This window comes from Pieris rapae, chromosome 7 (assembly GCF_905147795.1).
Source record: "Pieris rapae chromosome 7, ilPieRapa1.1, whole genome shotgun sequence".
NCBI classification, from domain to species: Eukaryota; Metazoa; Arthropoda; class Insecta; order Lepidoptera; family Pieridae; genus Pieris; species Pieris rapae.
In genome coordinates, this window is record NC_059515.1 from 1536015 (window position 1) to 1563118 (window position 27104).

At 31.2% G+C, this 27104-nt stretch overlaps 3 protein-coding genes across 5 annotated transcripts in view; 2 read left to right on the top strand and 1 right to left on the bottom strand.

Annotated features, from left to right (window-relative positions):
• LOC110994625 (BMP-binding endothelial regulator protein) overlaps window positions 1–2736 on the top strand; it is a 54309-nt gene extending 51573 nt beyond the window's left edge. For all 3 annotated transcript variants that reach the window (XM_045628908.1, XM_022261400.2, XM_022261399.2), the window contains one exon: window positions 401–2736. The gene's annotated coding sequence lies outside the window, so the exon portion shown is untranslated. The remainder of the gene's footprint in view (window positions 1–400) is intronic.
• A 2197-nt stretch (window positions 2737–4933) lies between these two features.
• Window positions 4934–13913, bottom strand: LOC110994634 (troponin C). The gene is made up of 6 exons (XM_022261412.2): window positions 13783–13913; window positions 12692–12722; window positions 6539–6682; window positions 6076–6195; window positions 5410–5541; window positions 4934–5161 (listed from the first exon to the last, which is right to left on the bottom strand). Exons 1-6 carry the CDS (start codon window positions 13804–13806, stop codon window positions 5133–5135), a joined length of 480 nt encoding a protein of 159 aa, XP_022117104.1. The 5' UTR covers window positions 13807–13913; the 3' UTR covers window positions 4934–5132.
• Window positions 13914–18173: 4260 nt separating this feature from the next.
• On the top strand, window positions 18174–26020 carry LOC110994598 (serine/threonine-protein kinase fused). The gene is made up of 11 exons (XM_022261351.2): window positions 18174–18441; window positions 18513–18772; window positions 19138–19306; window positions 19656–19811; window positions 20317–20504; window positions 21423–22186; window positions 22853–22962; window positions 23657–23797; window positions 24212–24300; window positions 24617–24744; window positions 25504–26020. The coding sequence occupies exons 1-11, from the start codon at window positions 18331–18333 to the stop codon at window positions 25854–25856; spliced, it is 2469 nt and encodes an 822-aa protein (XP_022117043.2). The 5' UTR covers window positions 18174–18330; the 3' UTR covers window positions 25857–26020.
• The last annotated feature ends 1084 nt before the right edge of the window (window positions 26021–27104 follow it).

Consider the following 27104-nt stretch of genomic DNA (forward strand, 5'->3'; position numbering starts at 1 on the left):
GCCGTGCAATGTAACATTAAATTGACGGTGAAGGAAAATATCGTGAGGAATCTGGCATGACTTAGACCGAAAAATGTGTTCCATGTTGAAATGTTGAGTTAGATATTGCTTTTTATTGGTATAACTTTTTGTTTCTCTATGTAATCAGGACTTATACGCTCTCTAAATTCCCAAGTGTTAAAGGCATAATATATTATATTTGTAAGATGACTTATCTTTTGATCATGGTCTTCGTTGCCAATTATTTATTTAGAATTTATAATTAGCGCTTTTTGTCACGCTAAAAACTTATAAAATTTCGTTAGCTACACTCGTTAGACCACATACATTAATACCTAGAATTCTGCATTATCTGTGTGTAATACAAATCATATTACCTTTAACTAAATACTATTTTCAGCTTGTTGCTTGCGCTTCAACGCTGCAGCTCAAAGCTGCAACGCCGAAGAGGAATGGAATGAAGATCTTACTTAACAGTATTCATAAACTACTTATAGTTAGAAAATAAAGCATAGGTAATAATTGTACCACCTATAGCTCAATATAACCTCGCCAAACCAGCTTACATTCCTATTCACTACACATATTTTTGCTGGTCCAAATCAATGGCGAATATTTAAAATATGTGATATTAGCTTTTGATTCATGATTTAAATAGTTCAAAACGAGATCTCCTAGGTAGTGTTCAAAATAGATATAGATGTTTAAAGACGCTATGGGGCTGCGCAAATCTACCTATAATGTGTTAATGGAGTCTTAATTCAGCATCGAAGTTACGATAATCAAATATGCCAGATTACATATTTGATTATGAACGTATCTATATTTTAATAGAGTGTAGATAAATGTCAACTGTCAATAGACGTCTTAAATTAGGCATTGACATTTGACAGCTAGACTTATAACAATGTCTATGGTTTCGTGTGTGCTATGATCTATAATCGATATTAATTCGATATTTGTTTTATTGACGAAGTCATTTCGTAGCGACTAATAAATTTCGGGTAGAGTAAAAATGTAACCAAAATAAAACGTGCTCTATGTATTTGAATAGTTAAACCGAACCAAAGGTTAATGACCTGTTTGTTAACATTTCTACATTCTATTGGAATAAACGAGTTGCGTATTAAAGATTTAGACGTAATAATTTTTATGGCCTACTGTGTATACGTGTTAAATAAAAATATAGCTTTGAGGTTTTAAAGTACCTATTTATAGCTGTTAATAAACTATAGATACTAACCAGTTTCAAATTATTTATCTAATTTCACGTCGGTTATTAAAAAATACCAAAAATGACTCTTCGAAGACTTAAATTAGACTATGTTACCAATGAATTTTTACTGACTTTTGAAATGTAGTTTTAAATCTGCTATTCACTTTCATGGTTCAAATTCCTATTCCATTTTTGAATGAAACGCATAATTTATTAATTAAAACTAAATCAGTTTTATATCACTGTTTTAACAAAAAATAATTTGAACAAAGTATTTAAAACAGTAAACTGATATAGTTTTTGTTAATAGTCGGTATATAGTTACAACAGTGTATTTCTATACAAAAGAAGTGTACTTCATTTGTTAACGTGCCATTTAATCAATTTTATAGAAATAATCAAAAGGATTGCTTAAATAAAGTTCGCTCTTATTTAGAAATACCAAATCAGTTTATCGCACTTTAAACTATGTTTTATGTCGAATTATAAATTATGTAAAATCAGTTTAGAAGTGTAAAACTCATTTAGTTTCAATGAATAGGAGGTATTTCTAAACAGTTATTTTTGCGATAAAATTTAGTAATACATATATATTTTGTTGTCTTAGTTACATTTCATTCCTGTATTATATATTATCCGTTAAGCTTCTGTTAAGTTTAAAGATATTTTATGATGACACATGTGGCAGATATAATATTAACAATAATTTGCAATAGCGCCATCTATCGATTCGAATTTTAATTAAGATTTATTAACGTTCAGGCTAAAGTGAAATGTGTTAAAGCTGGCTGGTTTATATATATATATAGCCAAGATATATATCTATTATTTAAAAACCTATAGAAACATCATAATAATAATATAAAATATATATCTGCCGTATGGATTATTATATGATGGATTTAGTTTAGCAGGGCCTACGTTTTAAGTAGGCCTGTAAGTATGAGATTAATTTTATTTTTACTAACGAAATGCACATTACATAAGGTCTCTAACGTAAGTATATAAAAATATATTCTTTTTTATTATAATTAATGCTTCATATTCTTAATTTATGATGAAAAATCCCTGAATACTGCAGTTAATATTATTTTTACTAAAATCTCAGTATTAAGGCTCATAAATTTTATGTAAAAAATTCAACTACTTAAATAATTTAGCACACTCATTTCATATAAATAACTAGCACCATCTTCGAAGCGCTCGATAAACTCGTCAAATAGGACGCCAGCGATTTTAAACTTTTCCCTTGTTTATTTTTACTTCTTTTATAAAAACTAAATCTAATTAAATTGTTTTAATATTAAAATAATATAATTGATAAAAAAATCAGCTAAATCAGTGTAATAAGGATATTATAGAAATCGCTGTCGCTTTTGTAAAATTATATAAATGTGAATTTGTATATAATTGAAAATTACTATGTGTAATTATTTATTGTGCATTTATGAAGTCTTGTATTTACTTAGGTTACGCTAATTTAATTGACGATTTTTACGCAAGATTCAACTTGATATAAATCAAGGATTTGTAATTAAAATATTATGTAATATTTACTAATTGTTTTATTTCCATTGTACTTTTATAGGATGAATTTGGCTTTTTTATCCTGTGAACACATGTGACTATAATAAAGACAATAGTAAGGGGAAAATTCATTAAAAAAAGAGACACATTATGGCTATCATATTTTTTATTTCAAGTGTTCTTATGTCAATACGATTCCTTCAGATTTTTTTTAATTTTCAGACAATTTATGTAGTTTCTAACGTATACTTTGTCCTGACCGACTGTCCAATGTATGAATACACTGAAAAAGCTATAGGAATAGAATTAACAGATAAACTTAAAATAAATAATGTTCAACAATATCTTATATAATGCTTAATCATCCAGGTTACCATTACCATTTACTTAAGTTGTACATAAAAATAAGTGATTTATAGTCAGGGAATAAGCAAAATATATTTAAAAAAACATATTCTTTTTTAACAATACCTGTTTCAGGCGCCGCTTAAACCCATTACATCACGATTCTTAAGCTTTTCATACGTTTAGTTGTTTCATTTGTATAGCGCAGTGGGCAAAAGAACTATCATAAAAATCAAGTTTGAAAAAACGGGAATTTCTAGTTTCTACATGTGTGAATGTGTGAATTAAAAGCCACCGCGACCAGTGATTTAAAATTGGCTTTAAGCCAATTCCCCGTATTTTATGACAAAATAATCTAGGACAATTTGGCATTCGGTTTTATTATTTTTGTCTCGTAAAGTCTTAGCAAACGTTTTCCCTACCGTTTTAAAATACTCATTTACAAATTCGTAGATTGTTAGTTTAGCCTTGTAATTAGCTTTGTTTTGTATTCGTGGACGGTTGGCAGACTCCTGCGACACAAAAGGTTCCCTCGGAACTACTCGATTGTGAGGAAGTTGCATGGATCTGGTTAAAGATATGCCTTTTTAAGTTCTCATGACATTTTCACACGAGCATATCATATTTCATCGTTTATTCATCCAATACAATAATGCCGAGAAACAATAAAGTGCAATTGCCATCTCAAATTCGCAATATTGGAGTGTTTGACAAATTCAAAAAGGCAGTAAAGATGCATGTTGGAATGAACATAGTTGACTAAAATTGTGACGGCTAATGGCGACGCGTATCTCGCTCGTATATATTAATATTAAGTTTCTCATGTAAATAAAATATTTCTGTTTTTGTAATGAGAAATAAAGTTCTTTAAACAATAAAGTCTAAGTCAAAAATCATTTATCCATATAGGTAACACATTGTACACTTATGGACGTCAAAAAAGAAATATACATTTAAATACTTCTAATTTTACATTTACTGCCAGTTCTCGAGGGCGTAGAACGGAAAAGAAGATCAGGCAATAACCCCTTTCTTTTAATCGAAAAGTTTTTTGTTTTACACAACGGTTGTAAGGAGCTGCAACCATTACACCATGTCCCACATAAATTAAAAACAAAGATTTTTCTCAGATTGTCAAAAGAAACTCTATCAGCAGGAGACATGGTGAAATAGGAGCACGCACTTACATACTCACGGGAACAACACGCAAATACATAGTCGAAATAAATAAATAAAATATAAGAAAGTGGGTAAATTAATATTAAACAAAACAATATAGCTACTGTGAATTCACTCAGTGAACATATAAACATGTCGTTAATGTCGGAGACAACATTCAGTAGGCGCAATATCTTTGATAATAGGTATCTCTGCAACACACTGATTCTGGACCTTGATATCGCAAATAACCTTGACCTTCACCGTCGCACATTTCCCATGGGTACTAAGAAACCCAGTTCTTGGAGTACACTTGGGTTGCACCACAGTCCACAACCCGCAAAACTTACAGTACGTCAACTGTTAGTCCCATCTGGCTTCAATTTATTGCAGGTACTCTACCAATAATAATATCTTATATAATTTTTAAAAACAACCCTTGTGCGGCTGGAATTACAATAATTGGTCCCTTACACTTTACAAATATTTTATTACTGAAGCCAAATATAGCTTGCTTAGAGTATACAAACACATGTGTTTGATTAATAAGATTTTTATTCAAATAAAAAATGTTCAGTCAGATCAGTCTTCTATGAACCTATGTCCCAGGTACCAACACACATATATATATATATATGTATAATAACTAATGAAAAATACTAAATGAAACATAATAAAACACACACATAAGTTGTAAATTATTTATTTAAAAAGAGATACCATACGCAGCCACACACATCAGTTTATATTTAACATAATTTGTGTTTACAAATACATACATAATACTTAAAATAGATTTTAAATTTTTATTGTCCAATATCTCGAAATGTTGAAGTACCAAAATGTAAATTATGATAGACTTAAAGTATATAAATAAATAAGCAATTTATTCTCCGGTCATCATTTCCATGAATTCTGTAAAATAAAAATAAATTGTTAAGAATAGTTGATTCAACTATTTGGGTACGGAAGACACTCTTAGATCTAATTTACTATCAAGAATAAATCTCAAAGAACATTGACTCGAACAGCTAATTACATATTATTAATAGTTTTCATAAATGATATGACTATAATAAAAAGCTCTTTCAAAAAGACAGACAAAAAATATCTAAACAATTTTTGTCAAATTGACGGTATGTTCTAGAAAGTGGAATAGTTACCATCGAAGTCAACTGTTCCGCTGCCGTCTGTGTCAATTTCCTGAATGAGACCATCAAGTTCTTCTTCCGTTAGCTGCTCATCCAGTTCACGGAGGATTTCACGCAAGCTTGAGGTGGGAATGTAACCGTTGCCTGAACGAACAATATAAAATTACTTCATATATATTGGATACTTAGATGACAAAAAAAATATTTTTTTTAACTATTGAATTACCGTCATTAACTATCACGACGAAGACTTAACATGACATTTGAATTGTTAAATTGGAAAGGAAATAGACGTTCGGGAATCTTAATTTAAATTATTCTTGTCTTAGACGTTTTTTTATAATAGGGGGGTAAACGAGCTTGCGCGACGCCCAAAAAGGGCAGTCATCGCAGCCCACAGACACCATTTTTAGTGGGTGCGTTGCCGGCCTTTAACGGAGAAGTACGTTCGAATTTTGAAAAGTTCGAGCTCATATCTCTCAGGGAAGGCCCCCACTGGGAGTCGATTACACAGTTCGATAGTGCGCAAAAGAAAATGCCTTGCGAAACGGACTGTGAAAGATTTACAGGCATCAAGGTGATGTTGATGAAATTTAGAATTGATACGGCTCGTACTATGGTGAATTAGTTTATCAATCACGATAGTGACTTAGGTAATTAATAGTGAATTAAACTTGCCTTCCTTGTCGTATAATCTAAATGCTTCCCTGAGCTCTTTCTGCATAGCTTCAGCGTCCTCTTCTACGATAAACTTGGCAGCGAGCGTTACGAATTCTCCGAATTCAAGACGGCCAGATTCTGTTGGATAATAAAATTTTACAGGATCCGCAATAAAATCTAAATGTGGCGATCATGCCATTTTTAAAACGATCAACAAAATACATAATCATACAAGATAGATGAGACAAGACGAGAAAATCAAAGGATTTGCCTTTGATTTTTGATTTCTTTGTATAAGAAAGATTCTAGAAATCGTACATGTCTTCTTTTTTATTTTATAGAACAGGGGGTAAACGGGTGAGTAATACCTGGAGGTACCCTCGAACACTCTCAATGCCAGAGGGCTCGCAAAAGCCTGATGTCATATATAATTCAAGTTCCAAACAAATTAACTATATAATTTAAATTTGAAGTAACTCACTGTCTGCGTCGACTTCCTCAATGAGTTCTTCAAGAATCTTCTTGTTAAATGGCTGCCCCATCATACGTAGGATGTCAGCTACGAAGTCACACGGGATACTGCCAGAGCGGTTGTGGTCGAAGCCATCGAAAGCCTTGCGAAGGACTGTAACAGACACAAAACTTAGCACACTGCCATCCGAATTGAGGATTTATATTGTGACGTACCCTCAACGTTTAATCCGCTCATTTTGTGCCTAATTTCGAGAAATTAAGTGCACAGATTATCCCGGCAGTCAAAATGCAGCCGAACTGAATTCTATTCGACTGCACCGGTTGCGGAACGGTAGTTCATTGCACCTAGATGCAGTGCGAATTAGTTGTGCAACAGCTATTTTGGGTGCGACGGTGTGTGCATGGCATGGCCTACATGATAACAATAAACTAACAAACGACTGCAATTGCACCTATACATTGTGCTAAGAAAAAATATAATATTGTAACACGTTACATTAACATCAGATTCACCGAATTACTTCTAAGAGTGGATCCTCTGAGGGTCAATTATAAACATGAAAATGCACTATTAATGAACTCTCACAGTAGTTTGGTCTTTGGTAAGTAGAATAACATTAGCAAATATTAATCAAATCCGCGACCTTTTCAGGCCTTGGAGTCAGATTTCTGTATCTGTCTCGACTTTTTGGGTCTAAGACAAGCTTTTCTCGCGGAAGGAAATCCCTTCACCGTATGAGCGAATATTATATGTGCACATAGAAAGAAAGTTCATAGTTGCACAGCCGGGGATCGAACCTACGAACCTGAGAGTCGCACGCTGACAACACTACTTAATGTGTTTTAAATGTTATTCAATAGAATTATGTCCTTTGAAATTATTTGTGGAACGTGAATGTAATAAAAACTTAATTTATTTTAAAAATCGTAACTATGACGTAAAAGATCAAAAGTTTTATCCGTAGGCGTATAATAACATTTATAATATCAGCCATCTGGTTAAATAGTCTATAAAAGATAAAAGAAAATTAATAATCATGAATTATTACACACTACATGACAACTTATTACTCTGGCAACTGGTTGTAATAAAACCGTAATTTGCGAATATTATATTCAGAGTGCGTCATGATATTAAAATAAGCTCTAAACACTTTCGATGTGTGGAGTTTGTTGATAGATTTCGTTACGGCTAAAAATACTCTAGGGTTTTTTCAACTTAAATTCATGGGAACCAATGACGTCAACCATTTTGAAAATCATAATTTTCACCTTTAATTTAACAAACACTTCGTGTAATTTGAAAGATTATAATCGAAACTAAAGGAACAGCTGTCATATATTATATTCTGGCAACACATTCTAAATTTTATCTCTCACGTCGGCTTCATTTTTATCAAGATATCTTGGCAGTTGTCTCAAAGTTGTGCGGTTTATTGCGATTTTTTTCTAGATTTTAGCTGTTTATTAATTATCATCCCACGATCGCTCCTATTTCGAAATGGGAACGTCTGCGTCAGTTGGGTTTATGTTCTCTAAATTTAGAAAAGTTGTTGGTAACTTTATTAGCGTTATGGTTTTACTGAAATTTTAGTTTTAGTTGAAAACATTTTTGAGGCACGTGTATTTTAGGATGTACGGTGTGTATCCATGTAAATAAATAAATCAGTGGCGCTACAACCTCTTTAGGTCTTGGCCTCAGATTTTTGAATCTGTTTCATGATAATTTTTTAAATCTAATGGGCAAGTAGGTGATCAGCCTCCAGTGCAGTACGTCGTCAACTTTTTGTGTCTAAGAGATGTCGGTTTCTTTATTTTTATTATTTAATTTCATGTTTGTATTTTTTTGTGTTTAGGGCCACCTGTTAAGGCAGGAGTATTTTTATAAATAAATAAAAAATACTTTCGTGTCTTTACTTAGAAAGTTCGCTATTAAAAGATATCATTAATTTTTTATTGGTTACCATGATTGCTTTATAATCTTCAACGGTCTTAGAGTCTTGTTTATAACAAATGTTTAAAGTACCTAATCGAAACGCGTAATGTAAATATTATAATAAATGTCTGTATCTGTTAAATTTAAATATACAGTTTCTATTTTAAATGATTATAACATATAAACACAAGTGCATATATATTAATCTTAATTTAATTCCATCATTCATGAATCTTTGAAATTAGAATGCAAAAACAAACTTCGACATAAAATTCTATAACAAAATATATAAATAATTTTATGTCAAGTTTTTATATTGGTTTCACATTGGTACTTCGGACGAGATCGGTCGAAATCCATAAGGCCGCTGATTGCACTTATCATTCAATTATTTTAATGAAACTGCAAATGCAAATAATTAAATAAATCTGTACCACCTTCTCTTGTGCGTATTGAATATAAATGAAAAAAATGTTTACAATATAAGTCACAATCTATTGTTCTAAAGATATGACTATTGTTCAATTATAGTATTTTAATAAACTGAAATCACTAACACAAAGACGATGAACAAAATTATAAATTTTACTTAATATTGCCTGAAGGGGATTAGCGATTTGACGTTCATAAGTGTACATTATGTTACCTATATGAATAAATGATTTTTGACTTTGTATCTTAGTTTCATAGGTATCATAGTTATCAACACTTATTTTTAATGATCAACCTACTACCAAGTGTGTACGTATATAATTTCTAGTCTGCATAAGTCTAGAAATATTTTGGTTTTTAAACAATACAATTGTAAAAATATAGAATAAACGATCGTTAAAAATATACGAATATTACCTAAATACAACTAATTGAGGTGACCGACAGTACATATGTGCATTTGGCAAAATTTAGTTTTCAAAACATAGGTGTTATATGTAACGATATGATTAATGAAGCCACACTATGCGAATTGAGATAAATCTGGCTTAGGGCATATTTGTCACTTTCCAGTTGACAATTATAATAAAATATGTTAAGTTGTCATTTGTCAGTAATTAATATAATGTTTTTAATTTCAGGAAATTAAGATTCGTGTAAAAATATGTTAATCATCTAAGATTAAGTAAAGAACTTTTAAACCTTTTTCTTCGTCTAATAACAGTGGGCAAATTAATTTCTGTCATATCATCATCTCGTTTTGTCTATTAAAATATTATCATAGTATGGCAAACCTATGTATTTGTTGTTTTTTATTTTATTTTTAAGCTGTCGTATATTGTGAATCGTTTTTAGTCTGTCGAGCGCCTGTCATGCTATGCCCGCAAAAGTCAAAAAAAGTTTTTCTACTTATCATATTTATTTTAGATTTCTTTGACCCCATTCTATTTACACAAGATAAATATTATATACAGAAATTATATTCGTTTCGTGTAATTTATGAAGAGCTTTTAAGTTTGTTATTTGTAATAACATTAGGTTCGGTGTGAAACGGGTCATGGCGTGGCAACATGGCTGGACGATTGCCAACGTACCGAAGAAACTGTATATTGTGAAGCTCGATTTATTATAGAGCATTTGAAATTTCAGTCATGATTCCTTTAGCATTCGTTAATAAACGTTTATTCATAATCGTCCTCGCACAGCTAGTGAAAGTCCTTTAGTTTGACTTTGCAAATAAATTTAATCAAAGAATTATTTTTGTTACATAAACGATATTTTATTTTATTTATCTATAGATTTTAAGGCTTTTATGAATAAGTCTGGTTAAAAAAATGTATACATTATTACATAAATCAGTACTAATGTATACGACTTAAACTAATATAATAAGGACTTGTCGAAAGCTGAAATGTTTTACTCTAAATACCTCGGGTGCCACCAAACTTTTCTAAAACAGTTTGTCAGCTAGCTAATTGTTGTTTATAAAATTATATATTTTAATAATTACAAAACTGGCAAAAACTCCTCAGACATTTTTGATGGCAGCTGTTTATTATACTTTAATGAATCTTTTTAATTTATTAAGTAGCATTAAACTGTATAAAAAATATTTGATCGCATTCTGACATTGAGTAATGGGATGTTCTGTATATTGTAAATACACATAAGTTCCGATATTAAAAAGCTAGGCAATATGTTGATAAATTAATGAATTTATGAATTAAAATAATTATTAATTATCTAGGTATAAAATAAATAATCATGGATGGAATCAATTTATCAAGTTATCTATATATATTTCACCAGAGGAATAACTTGATCTTGTATTTGTTAAGCCAATGCCAATGTATCTGTCATTAAAGCAATGTTTAAGATTTAAAGCTATCTTTAGTTTTCGTAAGTATCAAAGCATTAAAATAAGAATTATACATTTTCTTTGATTTTATACTATATAAAGTACAGAAGCTCTCGAATGTATAGTAATAAAATACAATTAAAAGTGATTCGATAATAATTATTACAACTTTTCATTCTTCTTAGCTAAAAGACGAAATTGTACGCATTTATTATCGTAATTTAAAAACCAATTTAACAAATGTTTCTTGTATAATTTATAAAACTGAATGATAGATCATTTATCTACCGAAACGTCACTCGACACGACATGACAGTCGAGGAAAGAAACGTTTAAACATATTCGATACGAAATTCAATATTCACTGTGTTTACGTTTTAAAAATGTTTAAAGACAGAATTATATATTTTATATTTCGAACGCTGTAAATATGACGAAAATAATTAATTTTTAATCTGGAGATAAAATACACGTTCAATGGCGTTCGAACGCTTTTTAGGTTCTGTTAGATTTTTGCTTCTCTTGAATAACATTGCATTGTAACCCGGGGGTCTAGTCAAGACAGCGTAACAGTAGTGTATGCAGAAAGTCGAAAACTAAATTTGTATGAAAATCAAAGTCAAGTCAACAAGTCCTACTATTTATTTTTTATTTTTATTATTTTAACTTTTAGTTTATTTTTATTATTTTAGATTAAGTTTGGTAATTGTATAATTTTCAGTGTTACTTCTTATTTTGTTTTTGTTGATTTGGTTATGCACTTCCACGTTACCTTTAATATTTATTTTTTAGTATTTCAACAGCGCCTTATAATTTTTATGTTATTTGTTTTCCTTTTAATCTAAGTATAAATTAAAAATAAATGTGAGCGTATACTAGTGTATATACGTAAGAAGTAAACTTTTTTACAACCTTATTTTTCTAAAAATGATGTGCTATATACAACTTTATAGAAATTGGTTAAATAAACTTAAATTGAATAAAGTTTAACAAAAGGCTTTTATTATCATAGACATGAATACAATCATTTCAAATAACCTTATTACTACTAAGATTATTAAAGAATTTCATTAATTGAACATAATTATAACTGCCATTGTTTTTGTCATTTATATTTATGTTATTAATGGCTTCGAATCTTTTCGAATCAACCGTGGTAGGAACAAGAAAAAGATGGTGAGTAACAGATAAATGTGACGGTAACAACACCGATAAAGTTTTAATTTAATAAATAACAATAATAGTAATATCATAGCCAGTACGACAAACACACACAATTATGAATTATTAATAAAACCTAGTACTATTAATCAAGTCGAGGGTGTATCTGTTAACCTGGTATTGTGTCCTAATTAATCTTCAAGAGCTACGCCTCTTCCAATTGCTTTCAGATATTTCGAGCGAACTATATAAAGATTCACGAATTGAAAAATTAATTCACTATGAGTAAGAAGATTTATCCACGCGGTCTATTAACTCTTGGCGTTTATCCAAATATTTTTTACTGTACCGTTGTAAACAATAATTGTGTTGTACTAATTTTGTATTTTTTTTATCTGATAAAAAAATGTTTAAATTAGATAAGACCGTGATTGTATGGGTTTATTAAAAATAAATAAATCAGTGGCGCTACAACCTCTTTAGGTCTTGGCTTCAGATTTTTGAATCTGTTTCATGATCATTTTTAAATCTAATAGCCAAGTAGGTGATCAGCCTTCAGTGCCTGACACACGTCGTCGACTTTTTGGGTCTAAGAAATATCGGTTTCCTCACGATGTTTTCCTTCACCGTTCGAGCAAATGTTAAATACGCACATAGAAAGAACCTCCATTGGTGCACAGCTGGGGATCGAACCTACGACCTCAGGTATGAGAGTCGCACGCTGAAGCCACTAGGCCAAGGCATGACGTTGTATTTTAAAATCTGTATCTTACCGGCAATCTGTTCTGGCGGGAGCTCATCTGCCTGAAAAAAAAATATAATTTACTATTTTGACTTCAATCCAAGTATATGATAATTGCCAATAAACGAACATATATTTTGAAAGAGGTTTAAAGCAACTACTACTATCAAAAATTAAGATTATTTTTAGCTTTGGTGTTACGGTTCATGTCTGTCTTGTTTCAAATCCACAGAATCCTTACACCAGGATTAGTGTAAGGATTCTGTGTCCTATGTTCTTATTATGTGAATAGAGTTTTTCTTACTTGATACATTCATATGAGGAATTTAGTTGAGCCGTTATTATAAGTTATTAAAATTTACATTGATGCGTATTTCATCAAGAAATACAATGCAGCAAATTATTTTTTTGATTCTTAACTTCAGAAAGCAAAACCAGTAAACCTATTGTTGAATATTAATTAAAATATCGTGCCCTGTTGGGATAACGTTTCTAATTTTAAGAATCCCGAACATAAAGCGGGCGTAAGACAAGTCGAAATTATCAAATAACTGATCCTACTGATTGAATAATGTTACCATATAATTTTCTGATGTGGCTTATATGATCACCAGTTTTAACATAATTTACTTTAAGAATACAATTATTAATGCCATAGTAATATTTTGTCATAATTTTCTACGTTGTTTGTGACATTAATAAGTCTCCTCCCGTCGGTAAATTGAAACAGAAAAATTAATACATAAATAAATAAATTTAATAAGTCTTATTTATTTATTACTCTTAGGCTTGATGAAGCTTATTTAAGTATAATTCTTTAACTTGGTTGGACCATAGACTGCTTTTTTTTAGCTTACAAATTTACCATAGATTATGTTTACCATAGATAGGTTTATAATTAATGGATCTTAAATAGATTACTGGAAATAAAAAGTCATGAATGGGAATTACTATAATTGACTTTTTTATAAAATTGATTAGAATTATATATATTTAATTATAGTAGACGTGATTTGCATACTCTGAGAAAACATTTTCTTCCCATATTTATTCATTGTTTGATAATGCTGAAAATTACAAGGCCCGTTCGCGAACTTTAAATCCAATTTACAAAATACCTACCCAATCTTCAGTGTCCAGAACCATGTTGATATCACTTGTTACCACTTTGAGACGCACAACACGACTGGCCTGAAATCTCTTAATTCCAGCGTTCAGGGTTATTTTCTGTAGTCTTTCGGAGATTTCACATAAAATGTGGCGCGGGGGCGGAGGGGCCAGCTCCACGGTTTCCTGCGTGAGCCAATCGCGTGAGCCTCAAACGGCAGGATGCGAACATATTTTTAGTCGAAAACGTGGTGTAAACGTAAACAGTAAACACCTCGATTTGTAAGCCTTATACTTCATTGAAAAGTTTTACGACGTAGCATAGTAGCTGCTTGCTGTATAGTCGTTTGGTGTAACGATTACACGAACTCTGGGATAACCGAAATCGTATTTACTACAATTGATGCAAATCGTTACTTGAATTTCTACAAAATACAGATTACTCTATTATATAAAAAAAACTTTAACATATATTTTAAAATGCAATTATGTCATGTTTGTTTTTAAGGTTTTACGAGGATGGCACGAGGCAAATAAATCATTTCCTTTATTGTTATTTTACGGGAAGCAAATGTACCAACGCCAAATAGTTTTGAATTGTCTAGTCGGGAGTTAAATCGAAAACTCCAGAATATCGGAGAGTTCATAATAATATTTTAATTTTTTTTTTTATAGAACAGGAGTTAAAAGTAAAATTAAGTTTAATTAAATTAAGTTTTGACTTAACAAACTACTGTAGTTATGGAAGTTACTTAATATCACTGTATATCAAAACGCTGGTTTACACGATTAGAATATATTTTCTTTTAAATATTTTAATACATAACCATAGATACAATTCCTTAATATTATATAGTAGGTGACACAAATTAGGTCTACCTTATTTTCTTTATTATCTACCTAGCGGGTTTATTATAACAATGCGCTGTTAATACGAAATACATAATTTTATTTATTTGTTAAACTTTATAATTAATAAAACAAAATTGCTTTCAAAATAAAAATTACACTTTTGTGAATATAAATCGTACCAATAATGTCACTTTGGCCGTATTGGGAATCTAGCCTTAATAAAGCCTTAATAAAAACAAGTGAATATTCAACTTCTTTATCAATACAAAACGTTGTCTATAGTTATATAAAATCGAGTGACATCTAATGTCTTTTGATCATTTTATATCAGATTTAACGAGTTCTTGATCACGTATCATATTAATCAGCCTTTTTCATCCCTTTTTTTAAACAATAACTTTTATCTGCGGGTGTGAGTCCAACACACACCTTATGATACCAAACGCCTCAAGTAAGACATTGTCGCATGTCTTCAACTCGACATTCGATCTCGATCGATTTCTCGAAGATTCGATCGATCTTTACAAGCTCGACAATACTATAAAGGTTATCGTGACGTTTTGGTTTAGCAACTGCAGGTTGTGCAGATGTAGGCAGTACTGACGCTGATTTTGGTGTCTTTGTGTTAATCATTATCATGTATAAAGTACCAGGGACCTCTTCTACTCTTGATGATGGTACAGTAATCTTACATAAATAAAATACTTTTAACAATTGTTCTACAAATAAGCCTAAAATATGATATGTTTATCTACGCTTATACTTTTTATTGCCATGTAACGTAACAGTAGAAGGAAGTTTACTGAAAAAAATATGAAATGATGTTTACAGAAAATACAGTTCTAGTCATCTAATGACACTGGCTACTTTATTTACCGGATATTGTTATATCAGGTATGAGGAAGTTATTTAAAGGAAACATCATAAAAATAATAAAAAAATATAATAATAATAATCATGTCTTAGATGTGACCAAGCTATAAAACAAATTTAGTGGAAAGTTTTGTGTAGGAATTAAGCAGATTGGAATGGAATTTTTCGCAAATTTGCTCATCCAAAGCACTACGCCAATAAAAATAGTGCAGTGGTAATAAATCAATCTGTAAGTGTAGCTGAACTAGCTATAAAGTTTTTTATATCTGATTACGTATTTAACTAGACTTAATAAAACAATATGTCAAACTCCAAATGATTAGATAAAAGAGATTTTTTTTAAAGGTCTATGATGCCATTATATAAAAACAGTCTATGATGTTGTCTTTTGGCCAATAAGACAAACTGTGTGAGGAAGTTATTTAAATTGAAATATATTTTGTGACAATAGGTACAATTGTTTAATTTGACAAAGATGTTAATTAATTACCTTAATACTGACATCCCAGTATAACAATACCTACAGACTGATCAAAACGTAAATCAAACATTTATTCTTACACGAATTTAGCATTTAATTTTGCAACGCAAAAATGTTCTTGTTTTGTTAAATAGACACTAGACAGACAGATCCATAAACCCAATAAAAAGTGTTACATATTGTTTTAATTAAACAAAAATGTTTACAACCATAATGTCCACATACCACGCCCACATAGTTCGTTTGTTTACAGAATGTGCACGGCTGTGAAATAATATGTTTAAACGAAATAAATGCTACGGCCCGGTTGGTAGGTATTTATTGTACGTGATTCCCAGCTTTATAACCTACAGCTGCTTGCCGAATAAATGTATAAATAGATGATAGACAACAAAGCATGAACAAATCTCGTATACCACACATTTTTGTGTATCGATATACATCGGTTCACGATAGTATTACAATGTATTGATTTAAAATTAGCTTAGAACATAGAGCAAATGGCTACTCCATCTTGTAGTATTGCAAGGTGTTAATATTATATTGTACTTTAAAGATTCAGAGAATTTCCTCTGCAACTTTTAAAGTTGTTATATTTATAACTTTTAATTGATTTATAAAAAATTACTAGTTAGTTAAATTTGTATATTTTTTATGGATTAAGTTTGTTGTGTATAGTCACCATAAATTAATACTAATAATGCTTTACACTTGCCAAAACCTGCGAAAAGACATGCAAATTATTGTTGTATTTGTTTATATATAGCTAAATGTTTGCTACACTCTACAAATAAAATGTTTATTATATTCAAAAGCAACATTACTGTAACTAATAATTTGTATAAAACTGAATATTTTTCTAAAATAATAATTTTATAGAGATATCTATTGGCAGATGTTTATTTTTATTGGCAGGAAGAATGTCATTCTGACATTATTGAGCGGCAACGATTCACGGAGTTTAATATTTTGAGATCTTACGAATTTGACGGCGATGTTATAAATATTGTAACATCAGCTGTTGGCTACTGTTTCATCTATAAAAATATAATGTACAAACTATTTATTTCATCCAAAACTGCGTTTTTCTCAATTCCAATTAATTTTTTCAATGAATATAGCTCTTGCTTAAATTATTGTAATCTATATTTTAAAACAATTACATTTGTAACGTATCAGTAACTACTAACTCTTTTAAACGATTTCTCTTAATTTTAGCTTTTAAGTGGGAAAATATCGCGAAACCTATAAGAATGAAACCTAATCACTGTGTTACGTATTGTGAGTGAAACTATCTAATGCTGGTATTGTTGTACTAAAAACAAGATTTACTTTATTTGCCTTATGATAAAGTATAAGTATTTATGATATTCTAAAAAAACTGTATTGGTGCGCGCTGTAATTATTGTAAGCTTTTGGTGATGGTTCGGCCTTCGGCTTCAGTCATAATATAAGCAAAACAGACTCATTATTCAAAATTGTGCGCCTTATATTATTATAGTAGCAAATCAGACAAAACGAGTTGTCAAGTTCGATATTTAACCAATGGATACTGAAAAACCAACGGCTCTACTACGTTTTAGGTGTGCGACTTAAATTATCTTATCTGTTCTATGATTATATTTTTTAATATGCAAGCATGTGATACGGCTTCTGTGCCCGACACACATCTTCGAGTTTTACCGTCTACGACGGTTTACTCGCCTTTTCCTTCGCCCTACGCTTGAGAATTAAATTCACAATTTTAAAAAAATCCAAAAGAGAAAAGCCGTTATTGGAAGACACGGCCTTTGGTTTAAGAACCGCAGGCTCTAGGTTAATACTGCCTAATTAACGCTAAGGCCCATATTTTGTCAACTTGGGTGCTGAGGTTTCTATTTACGCACACTTACGCTGTTTACTTCTCATACTATTTTCTTCAACTAATATAAATATGTACTTGTCTAATGTCCCTTGAACTATTTAAAAAAATGTTGTTTAGAATATGTATATAGGTTTTTGGCATTCAATAAATAATTTGGTTTAATAATTCTCGTCATTTAATGTATCTAGAAAGAAGAATTAATTATCTTTTTTATAAACGGCAATCTGCTTGTATATTCTATGGTATGACACATTCGAAATGCATTATTTGGCCTGAAGGTTATAAACTCAAAAAAATGCATTATTAGTCTGTGCACTATTCTATGGTAAACAAACAAAAACATTCAGCAAAGTAAAAAGTTGGACATAGTTCAGGTTGATACAAATTAAATACAAAACATTTAATCGATAAATACCAAAAATGCATCGTCAATTATTAACAAACTGAAAATTTGGTTTGCATTTCGTTTGTTAACTGACAAAAAGTTTCCTCCATGGAAAACTATATTGTTATATCGTTTATTGGTGAAGGATCATTTGGGAGAGTTTTCAAAGCAAAACAGAAAGAAACTAATGCTGTACTAGCACTAAAAGTTATACGAAAGGTAAGTTATGATATTCTAATCTAGTAAATTTCACACTAATATTTGTAACGCTTTTTTATTTTAAAATTTAGAAAGGCCGATCATCGAAAGATCTCAAAAATTTAAGACAAGAATGTGATATTCAAAGGCAATTAAATCATCCAAATATTATTCGCATGATTGATAGTTTTGATACTGAATCCGAACTTGTGGTGGTAACAGAGTATGCAGAAAAAGAACTACACAGTATACTTGCAAAAGAAGGTTGTCTGAATGAGGACCAAGCAAAGAAAATAACATGGGATTTGGTTTCAGCACTATACTATTTACATTCCCACAGAGTTCTTCACAGGTAGGGTCAATATTGAATTAATAAATTATTATGTAATATAAGCAATCATTCTATTGCTTATTTTAAAAAATAAAATAAAGTTTGCCATAGATATCATAATTTTTTACATGTTATATTTTATCGTGTAAGGTTGATGGTCGATGTAAAATTATATTTGGATGCCTATTTAATCACTTCATAGCATTTTGCATGTCATAAGAGTAATTAGGTTAATTTAAATCAAAGGAACTCTAAAATTATAGTTTAAAACTCCATAAACCATTAGGAGGTTGTTAGAACTTGTTGCCTATGCTATATGTATTTCTGATAGAAAATATTATGTTAGAATAATCATCTTTATTACTCGGGTTACATTTGCATTTTAGAGACCTCAAGCCACAAAATGTACTGTTAGATAGTACTGGGCGGGCAAAGCTGTGTGACTTTGGACTAGCCCGAATAATGACTAATGCAACTCACATTCTTACCTCTATAAAAGGAACACCACTTTATATGGCACCTGAATTAATCGATGAGAAACCTTATGATCATCAGGTATAACCAAATTTATAAATAATTTACAACAAGTTTCAAATAATCATAACTTTAAAAAAAGGAAACCAAAAGTGTTATTTTGTAATAAAATTCTGCCCTTTTTTCACAAGACTGATTTTGATGGTAGAAATATATGTTTATACTACTTGCATATGTAAACTATATAAGGCTTTTTAAGACTGACAGGCATTTTAATGTCAGTTTCATTGATAATTTTTATAAAGAAATTTGATCATGCTAGAGTGAGATAAATGGCCTTAAAATATGTTGTTGTTGGGATTATCAAATCCAGGGTAATATGTCATCTTAACATTAAGACGTTATTGAATTTGGTACCTTTTATTTCCAGGCAGATTTATGGTCACTTGGATGTATTGTATATGAAATAATGGCCGGACAACCACCATTTTGCACTATGTCTATTTGGCAGCTAGTCAGGATGATAAGACATAAACCTGTGCAGTGGCCAAGTTTTATAAGTCCTGACGCAAGGTCATTCTTGCAGGTAACTCCAAACATTTTCTTATAAAATCTGCCTTAATAGGAATATATTTTTTAAATATTTGTTACGTATAATTTATTAGTTTATTCAATATTGAAATTACTTCCAGGCAAATATAATGTATTTTCGTTTTATTTATTTTTTATAGTTACTTTTGTTTAAACAGATTTGTTGTTAATATGTATATTTTTAGTTAAGCATTTCCTAACGACCCTCAAAAACGGAAGTTAGTCTCAGATATAATGTCTAATTTTGTGTCTAATTGGTAAAACTAAGAACAGACTAACAAATTCTAATTAAATATTAGCATACCCTTCCCGAGGAGTGCCAACCATCTATTAATCATAACCAGCTATTTAAAAAATCTCATATTACTCCCTGAAAAGGCCACTGGAATCCATCCACAAATTATATGTGTATCCATGGGCTGTGTTAAGGGCGGTTTACCACAGGCACAGGCTTATTTGCCCCCTTATTTATATAAAATATTATAATTAAACTTTCACAGGGTTTGTTGCACAAAGACCCGGTAAAGCGTATGACATGGCCAGAAATCCTAGAACACCCATTTGTGAACGGACATATACTAATCCTCCCAGAAGATGTTCAAAGTGACTCGCCATTTACAAAACCATTATCCTATAGTCAACAGGAAGCAAAGTTTTTGCAAACTGAGAAAATAAGCAAATGTACAAAGTAAGTCCACAATTCTTTAAAAAACATATTAAAACCTTCAAAATAAATCGATTATGACAGATTTTTTATTAACGTTAAAATTCAGAGTTAATGTCATTAAATTGCGATATCTGGTTAGGCGCAGCCCTTTTTAAGTTCTCATGTTATATTCACACAATTCACTTTTCTATTGTATATTTATAATGGATTTATGTAATATTATTATTATTATGTATATACTAGTAGCTTAATAAGATGATGCGGGCGTATTTTGAGATTTGGCAAAAATATGTAATTAAAGAGTTCAATGCAATTATTACACTTTCCGGAAGCCTATTCCAATCGGCCATTACTCGGTTTGGGATAAAGTTCTTTAGGGAATTTGTGTTATGTTGAGTGGTCATAAGTTTTAAAGAACTACCCCTCAAATGTGTATTTTCACTTAACATGCGTTTACGAGCAAAAATAAAATTAAATACAAAAATTGTACACCTATCAGCCTCGGAAAAATAATATTTGCCGCGTTTTTATATGAATTTGATACAAGATTGTCGTAATTTTTTCGGAATAAAGACTTAAATGTCAATAAGAGGTTGCATTCACTTACAAAGTGATTGTACACTCAAATTCTAAAGTATGAAATTGGGCTCAACTAGAAATACAGGCATACTATTCAAAGATAATCTTTTTGACATGAACGTAACACTAATTAAACTGAATTGAGAATATATTAGCAGAATAGAAAATATTCTAGAGTAATTTAATCAACGTAGACTAATGAATTAAATATCTTTAATAATTTTACTAACATAGTTATAAGTTTTATTATAAGTTTTACTATACTAACAACATATGGACTTATTAATTGGTCTGAAATAAATTATTCTATTTATTTTATTTATTTATTTAATCAGAACTTTGGTTTTGCTTAAATTTCAGGGGCAAAACTCACTCTCAAACAAAACCAGAAGGGCACGATTTAAGAAATATGCGTGTTCAGGCGCTAGAATGTGTGCCCATGTCTGATGATGACAGCGTACGTGCAACTAGTGCGTTCAGTGTTAGAGACAGTCTCAAAACCGACGATGAAGACCAATCCCAACCGATAACGGCGACCAACGCGAAATTATTGAGACACGAATTCCACGTTATGAACAATTCTAACCTTGTCGTGTGTAACTTGGAAAGAAACATCGCCCAACTCATGGCAAACAATGAAATGATAGCAGAGGAAAAAGACACAAAAGACAGAGAAGAGAAAGAAACAAAAGACAGTGAAGAGATAGAAACAAAAGAGAGAGATGAAGTTAAGGGAAAAAGTAAAGGAAGCACCGCATCACAGAGCTTAGAGAATCCAAAGAGTTCAAATGTTGATGTTAGCGCGGGTCTCAGTAAAAGTGTGCCTCCGTCGTATAAGCAGAAGTTATTGCAATTCTCTAAAGATAAGCTGAGATTTGGAAGCGGTGGAAACAGACTGACCAGAAGTATTAAGAGATCATTCCACTTTAGTAGGAGTTTAGACAAAAATAAGGAATCCCAACGGAGAACGAGCGAACCAACAATTGAAACGCATACAGATAGAAGCAAATACTCGAAAGAGGATAAAGACGAAGACGTAGAGAAAAATGAAGTAATAGAGGAAACGGGGGATGATAAGGATATCGCTAATAATGATAATATAATGCATGAAGAGAATCAAGAAGGTGAGTACATTTACGGCCTCAAGTGACATCTCTCGATTAGTCGAAGTGGTTTAGAGGCCACAGTGGCTACGGTCATTGTATATTAGCGGGTGGAATAAGTTTTTGCGATTCTGGGTATGACGTCATCGCAGTGAGTTCAAGTTTCATCGAAATTGATTCAGTAGTTTTTGAGATATTCACGTATTTCAGGACGATGTATCTAATGTAGAAATTATGTTGATAGGTTAATGATTTTTTTATTATAAAAATAATTTTACAGGAGGTTTCATTAAATATACGTTTTTAAAAATCTACTTATTACTTATTATTGTATAATATTATTTGCTTTGAACATTTAATTAATATTAATTTGACATAATTTAATGTGATTTATTATCACTACAAATAATATAAGAATTGACTCATATTGCATATAACTTCCATATAAAATTTCAAATTTGCTCACCGAAAATACGAAATAGATTGTATATTCTTATAAATAAATTATTATTATTATTATTGTGCCTACTACGAAGTTTTTGCTTCTAACACTGGTTTTCTCATGATGTTTTCCTTCAAAAAGTTATTATAGAAAGTAAAATCTATGCACAACTAAGCCAAGACTGCTCAATCTTGATATAAGTCTCATTGTTAATGATTTACTCATCTATTCTTGACGTTTTTCAGAACTTAAGGAGCCATCCTCAATAGAACTGGAAGAATGGGAGGCATTTTTAAACTCAAATATCACAGAGGTTATGGAGGGAGACGTTGAATCATTGACGCAGTTGAATATGGTAACACTTTACAATTATTTTATTTCCACCAATGTTATATTTCTATACAGTTCCCTTTTCCACGGGTTAATATAAACTTGACAAGCTTTAATCATAGAAAATGAGCAAGAATATATTTTTATGGCACTGGTCTTCATAACATTCAAAATTAAGTAGTTCAAAAATCATGTTATACAAAAAAAAACCAGTAGATGACAAATCTCGTTAAAATGACTTCCAAAGTATGTTGACGTTTGAGGCAACTATTTAACCTGCTTTGACAACTGACAGCTGACAGCATAGTTGGCGACAAGGTTCCGACAGATGGTGCTATATTCTGTTAAGATTAAATTTTCAATTTAAACGCTGTTAAGACACTGATATGTAATAATTATTTCGAAACGTGATTTTACCTTTTAACCGACTACAAAGAAATTTGAAGGATTTTGCAATTCGACAAGTATTTTTGTGTTTTTTTTCAAATGCCACATCTTCCTTCTGCACTTACATACCACTGCGATGCCCTCATACCCTGAAACATACTAACGTTATTCCGACTAAGGATATATTCAAATGCTTGATCTTACCTGGAGCCTTTCTTCCTTTTGATTGGGGGATCCTTTCTTCCTTCACAGGTTTACATAGAATTGAGACATTTTGACAGTTTACGATCTCCATTTCTATATATTTTAAATGATTTTTATATAATTTCCAGGTGAGTATGGTTGTGGGAGTGGTAGGGAGTGCGGCTAGAGGCAACAAAGGCGCCAGAGTTTGCGGCGCCGTGGCGGCCTTGCTCGCCTTACCATCGCTATCTCACTCTTTGCCAAGACACACATTGCTTAATATACAGGATGTGAGTAATTTATTTTATACGAATATCGCTGTAGATATTTTTTAATTAAGAAAAAATTATGTAATAACGAAATGGAGATATTATATATGCTAGTTTTAATGGTCCAGTGAATAGGCTATCATGCTCTTAAAACTTTATTTCTAACATTGATGAAAATATTGATTAAAGAGGTTTAAGTTTCTATTAAGTTTTAATTAATATTTTTTAATTTGTGGTTACTTGTTTATTTTTTCCCTTGCTAACTTGCTTATGTTTGTGTGTTAAATTGATGACGGGATATTTTATGTGACATCACAAGTTTAAGACACATACGCATAAATTATATTAGTAAGCAATGTATCAAAGAAATTAAAAAAAAAAATGTGTTTATGTGTCATACATACAAATCCCAATCATATTTTTAAACGCTTTCAGGTGTACTTAGAAGCGAAAGTGGTTTACAACTTCATAGCAGCCATAAGTACTCTGATGAAGAATACCAATACTGATGATGACGAAGAGAGGTATTTTTTAAAATTAGCATTGCCAGTTAATACAAAATTCGCAACACATAGATATTTCATTTGATGTCGTGCGACTCTCACCCCAGAGATCGTAGGTTCGATTAACGACTGTGCACCAATGGATTTTTTCCATTCATTCCCTCGAACGGTGAAGGAAAACATCGTGAGGTAACAGGCTTATCTTGTCAGGCACAGGAGGCTGATAACCTAGTTGCCTATGAGATTGGCAAATGATCTTGAAACAGATACAGAAATCTGAGGCCCAAACCTAAAAACTTTGAAGTGCCAGTGTTGAAGTCGGTTATTTTTTTCATAGACTTCGTGGCGTAAGTCGGATGCTAGAAGTTTGTCTATGGCTCTGCGGTCGCTCGTGCCGCGCAGTTCGCCAACTCGCCACCTCACTTGGGAACGCGCATACAATTTATACGGGACTGCTAACTATATGTAAGTATATGTATATACCTTCGGAAAATTTAGTAAATAAAAAATCGAATTAAATGCGCATAAACATTTTTTTCTTGTAGAACTGTAAAACTAATGTTTTTTTTGGTTTAGAGTTCTTTTGATTGGCAGAATCGCTAGGCCTTGGACATTTAAAAAAAAGTGGTATGTTAAAACTATTGTCTCTCCGAATGGTCTGTTATTGAATAGCTTTTAAGTCGACAAGTTTTGAGTCATACATATTGTTTTAACTGAAGTAAATTCCAAGGATTAGGATCGTTTAAATTGCAAAATTTGTAAATTTTATTAATTTACTATTAACGGGAGTTTTGAGTTAATTCTAATCGTAGTTTGGAATAACTAATATAACGTATTAACGCCACCGCGGCTAAAATTTAATTGTTAACGTGGACAACCTAAACCTAAATTATTGATGATTAAATATAAAATAAATTACTTTTTATAAAATCAAAACACTAGAAGCCAAAAAGGTTAGGTTCAGATTGTCCATTTAAGTATTAGAATAATTTGCATATAGCAAATTATTCTAATACTTAGTATTGTCTTTTATTTACTTAACTTTTACACATTTAAAGAAAACAATTAAAATTCTCATAAAATCCGTTAAAAAAGTATTTTCTTTCAACTTTTAATACTGCTAATAATTTTAATGCTAAATTTTTTAATCAATATTTTTTTCAAATTACAAAAAAGTTTCTAGTCTTAATAATTGTTTATTATCTGTATTGTCTTTGGTTACAGCCTCAAAATCTCCGCGAATAGTTCTCAACCTAGTCGGCCTCCTTATAACGATCCTTCAAGACCTGCCCGAACACGCGGACGTAGTCGAACGAATATTGTTTGAAGACAGGAGTTTTACCTTTTTAAAGCTTTTGGAGCAGCAAAACGATGCATTAAAAATAAGAATATGTGTTTTAATTAGCTTATTGTGTACTTATTCGTGTACGGCCTTTTCAGCAGCCATGGAAAATGAGTGGAGGAAGAGAAACAGTGAGGTGTTGGAGGAACTCCATTCCCATTGTAATGTTACGTTGAATAGAGCCGCTAGATTGGCTAGTAAGGAGTTGTGTAGTATGCCATTTTATATCAGTTGATTCCGCATATAAAATTGCAGTATTATTAGGATATATATATATATATATATATATATGCATATATATGTATGCAACTAAATTAATCTCAGAACAGGTCAAATTTAAATTTTCTATTGCCGACATTCTAATGCTATATTATCTTTGATATTAGCTGTTCAGTGTATGCTTACTTTGTATTTTTTTACGAAATAGTTGGTATACTTTCTAGTAGAATCTCATGTAAAAAATATATATTGCCCACATAAATGTGTCTATAAATAGTGAGTAGATATATAATAATAATTTTTAAAAGGCCGGCAATGCACTTGCGACTCTTCTGCCAATGTGATTGTCCATGGGCGGCGGTACAACTTAACATCAGGTGAGCCTCCTGCCCGATGGCCTCCTATTACATAAAAAACAATGAAAGAAATGTGCCTTATGTATTTTATTACTCAATATTGTGCCATTATATTTTTTATATACAATGTTTGTTTTATTACCCTCCGTAGTTTGAGTCCCAGTAAAAAGTTCGAAAAGATGTATTCTTTTTTATACACGATTGACAGCTTAAATGGATAAGGCACAAGAGAAAGTTCGTGCATTTGACATTTAAATACAATCTGTTTGATAATGGTTTAAGTATATATGTACATTTGATGCTATTACATAGTTATATTACAGTAGAACATCAAGGGAGAGCGTTCAAGTAGGTATATCGTCACGCTATTTTTGGAGATTCTTGACCCCCCCCCCCCATGTAACGTGGGGGGGGTCATGTAACACGCCGTAACATTTTTCTGTACCCAATAGAAAAACGTTTCGTTCCCACCCAGACTTAGTGTAAAGTATCAATCAATCCCCGCACCGCATCGTCACGTTTTACCCCTAACTCCCAAAATTCGTTACGTAATACTTGAACGACCCCTTAGGCAGATTTTAATTCGACTTGTTGGGGCTAATTTCGATAATTTTCAAAATCAAAAATAATTTAAAACACTGACACCAAGTACCTAAGCAGGCACGTGTGTCAAAATTTCCTTAAGTCTAAGTTTTCCAATAAACAATGTTTTCGAATTAGTAATGTAATAAATTTCATATTATCTAGTTTGTGTGTACAGAGGGTATCCCAAACACACAGATATAAAATTCCACACAGATTCCAATTCAATTGTTCTAAAAATGTAGTGAAATGGCTTCCTTGGGCGAATTATTTCGACTGATTTGAGATTTTGAGTATTGGAGAAAACCTCCATTACTCAAAACTCA

What these genes read in the sequence shown, in the direction of transcription:
- LOC110994634 (XM_022261412.2), bottom strand. Translation starts at nt 13,806, where the DNA reads ATGGTTCTGGACACTGAAGATTGG. An exon ending in TGAGGAAGTCGACGCAGACA is followed by an intron (nt 6,196 to 6,538) that starts GTGAGTTACTTC and finishes ATTATCCAACAG; the next exon opens with AATCTGGCCGTCTTGAATTC. An exon ending in CGGAACAGTTGACTTCGATG is followed by an intron (nt 5,162 to 5,409) that starts GTAACTATTCCA and finishes TTTATTTTACAG; the next exon opens with AATTCATGGAAATGATGACC.
- LOC110994598 (XM_022261351.2), top strand. Translation starts at nt 18,331, where the DNA reads ATGGAAAACTATATTGTTATATCGTTTATTGGTGAAGGATCATTTGGG. An exon ending in GCATGAAGAGAATCAAGAAG is followed by an intron (nt 22,187 to 22,852) that starts GTGAGTACATTT and finishes GACGTTTTTCAG; the next exon opens with AACTTAAGGAGCCATCCTCA. An exon ending in CATTGACGCAGTTGAATATG is followed by an intron (nt 22,963 to 23,656) that starts GTAACACTTTAC and finishes TATAATTTCCAG; the next exon opens with GTGAGTATGGTTGTGGGAGT.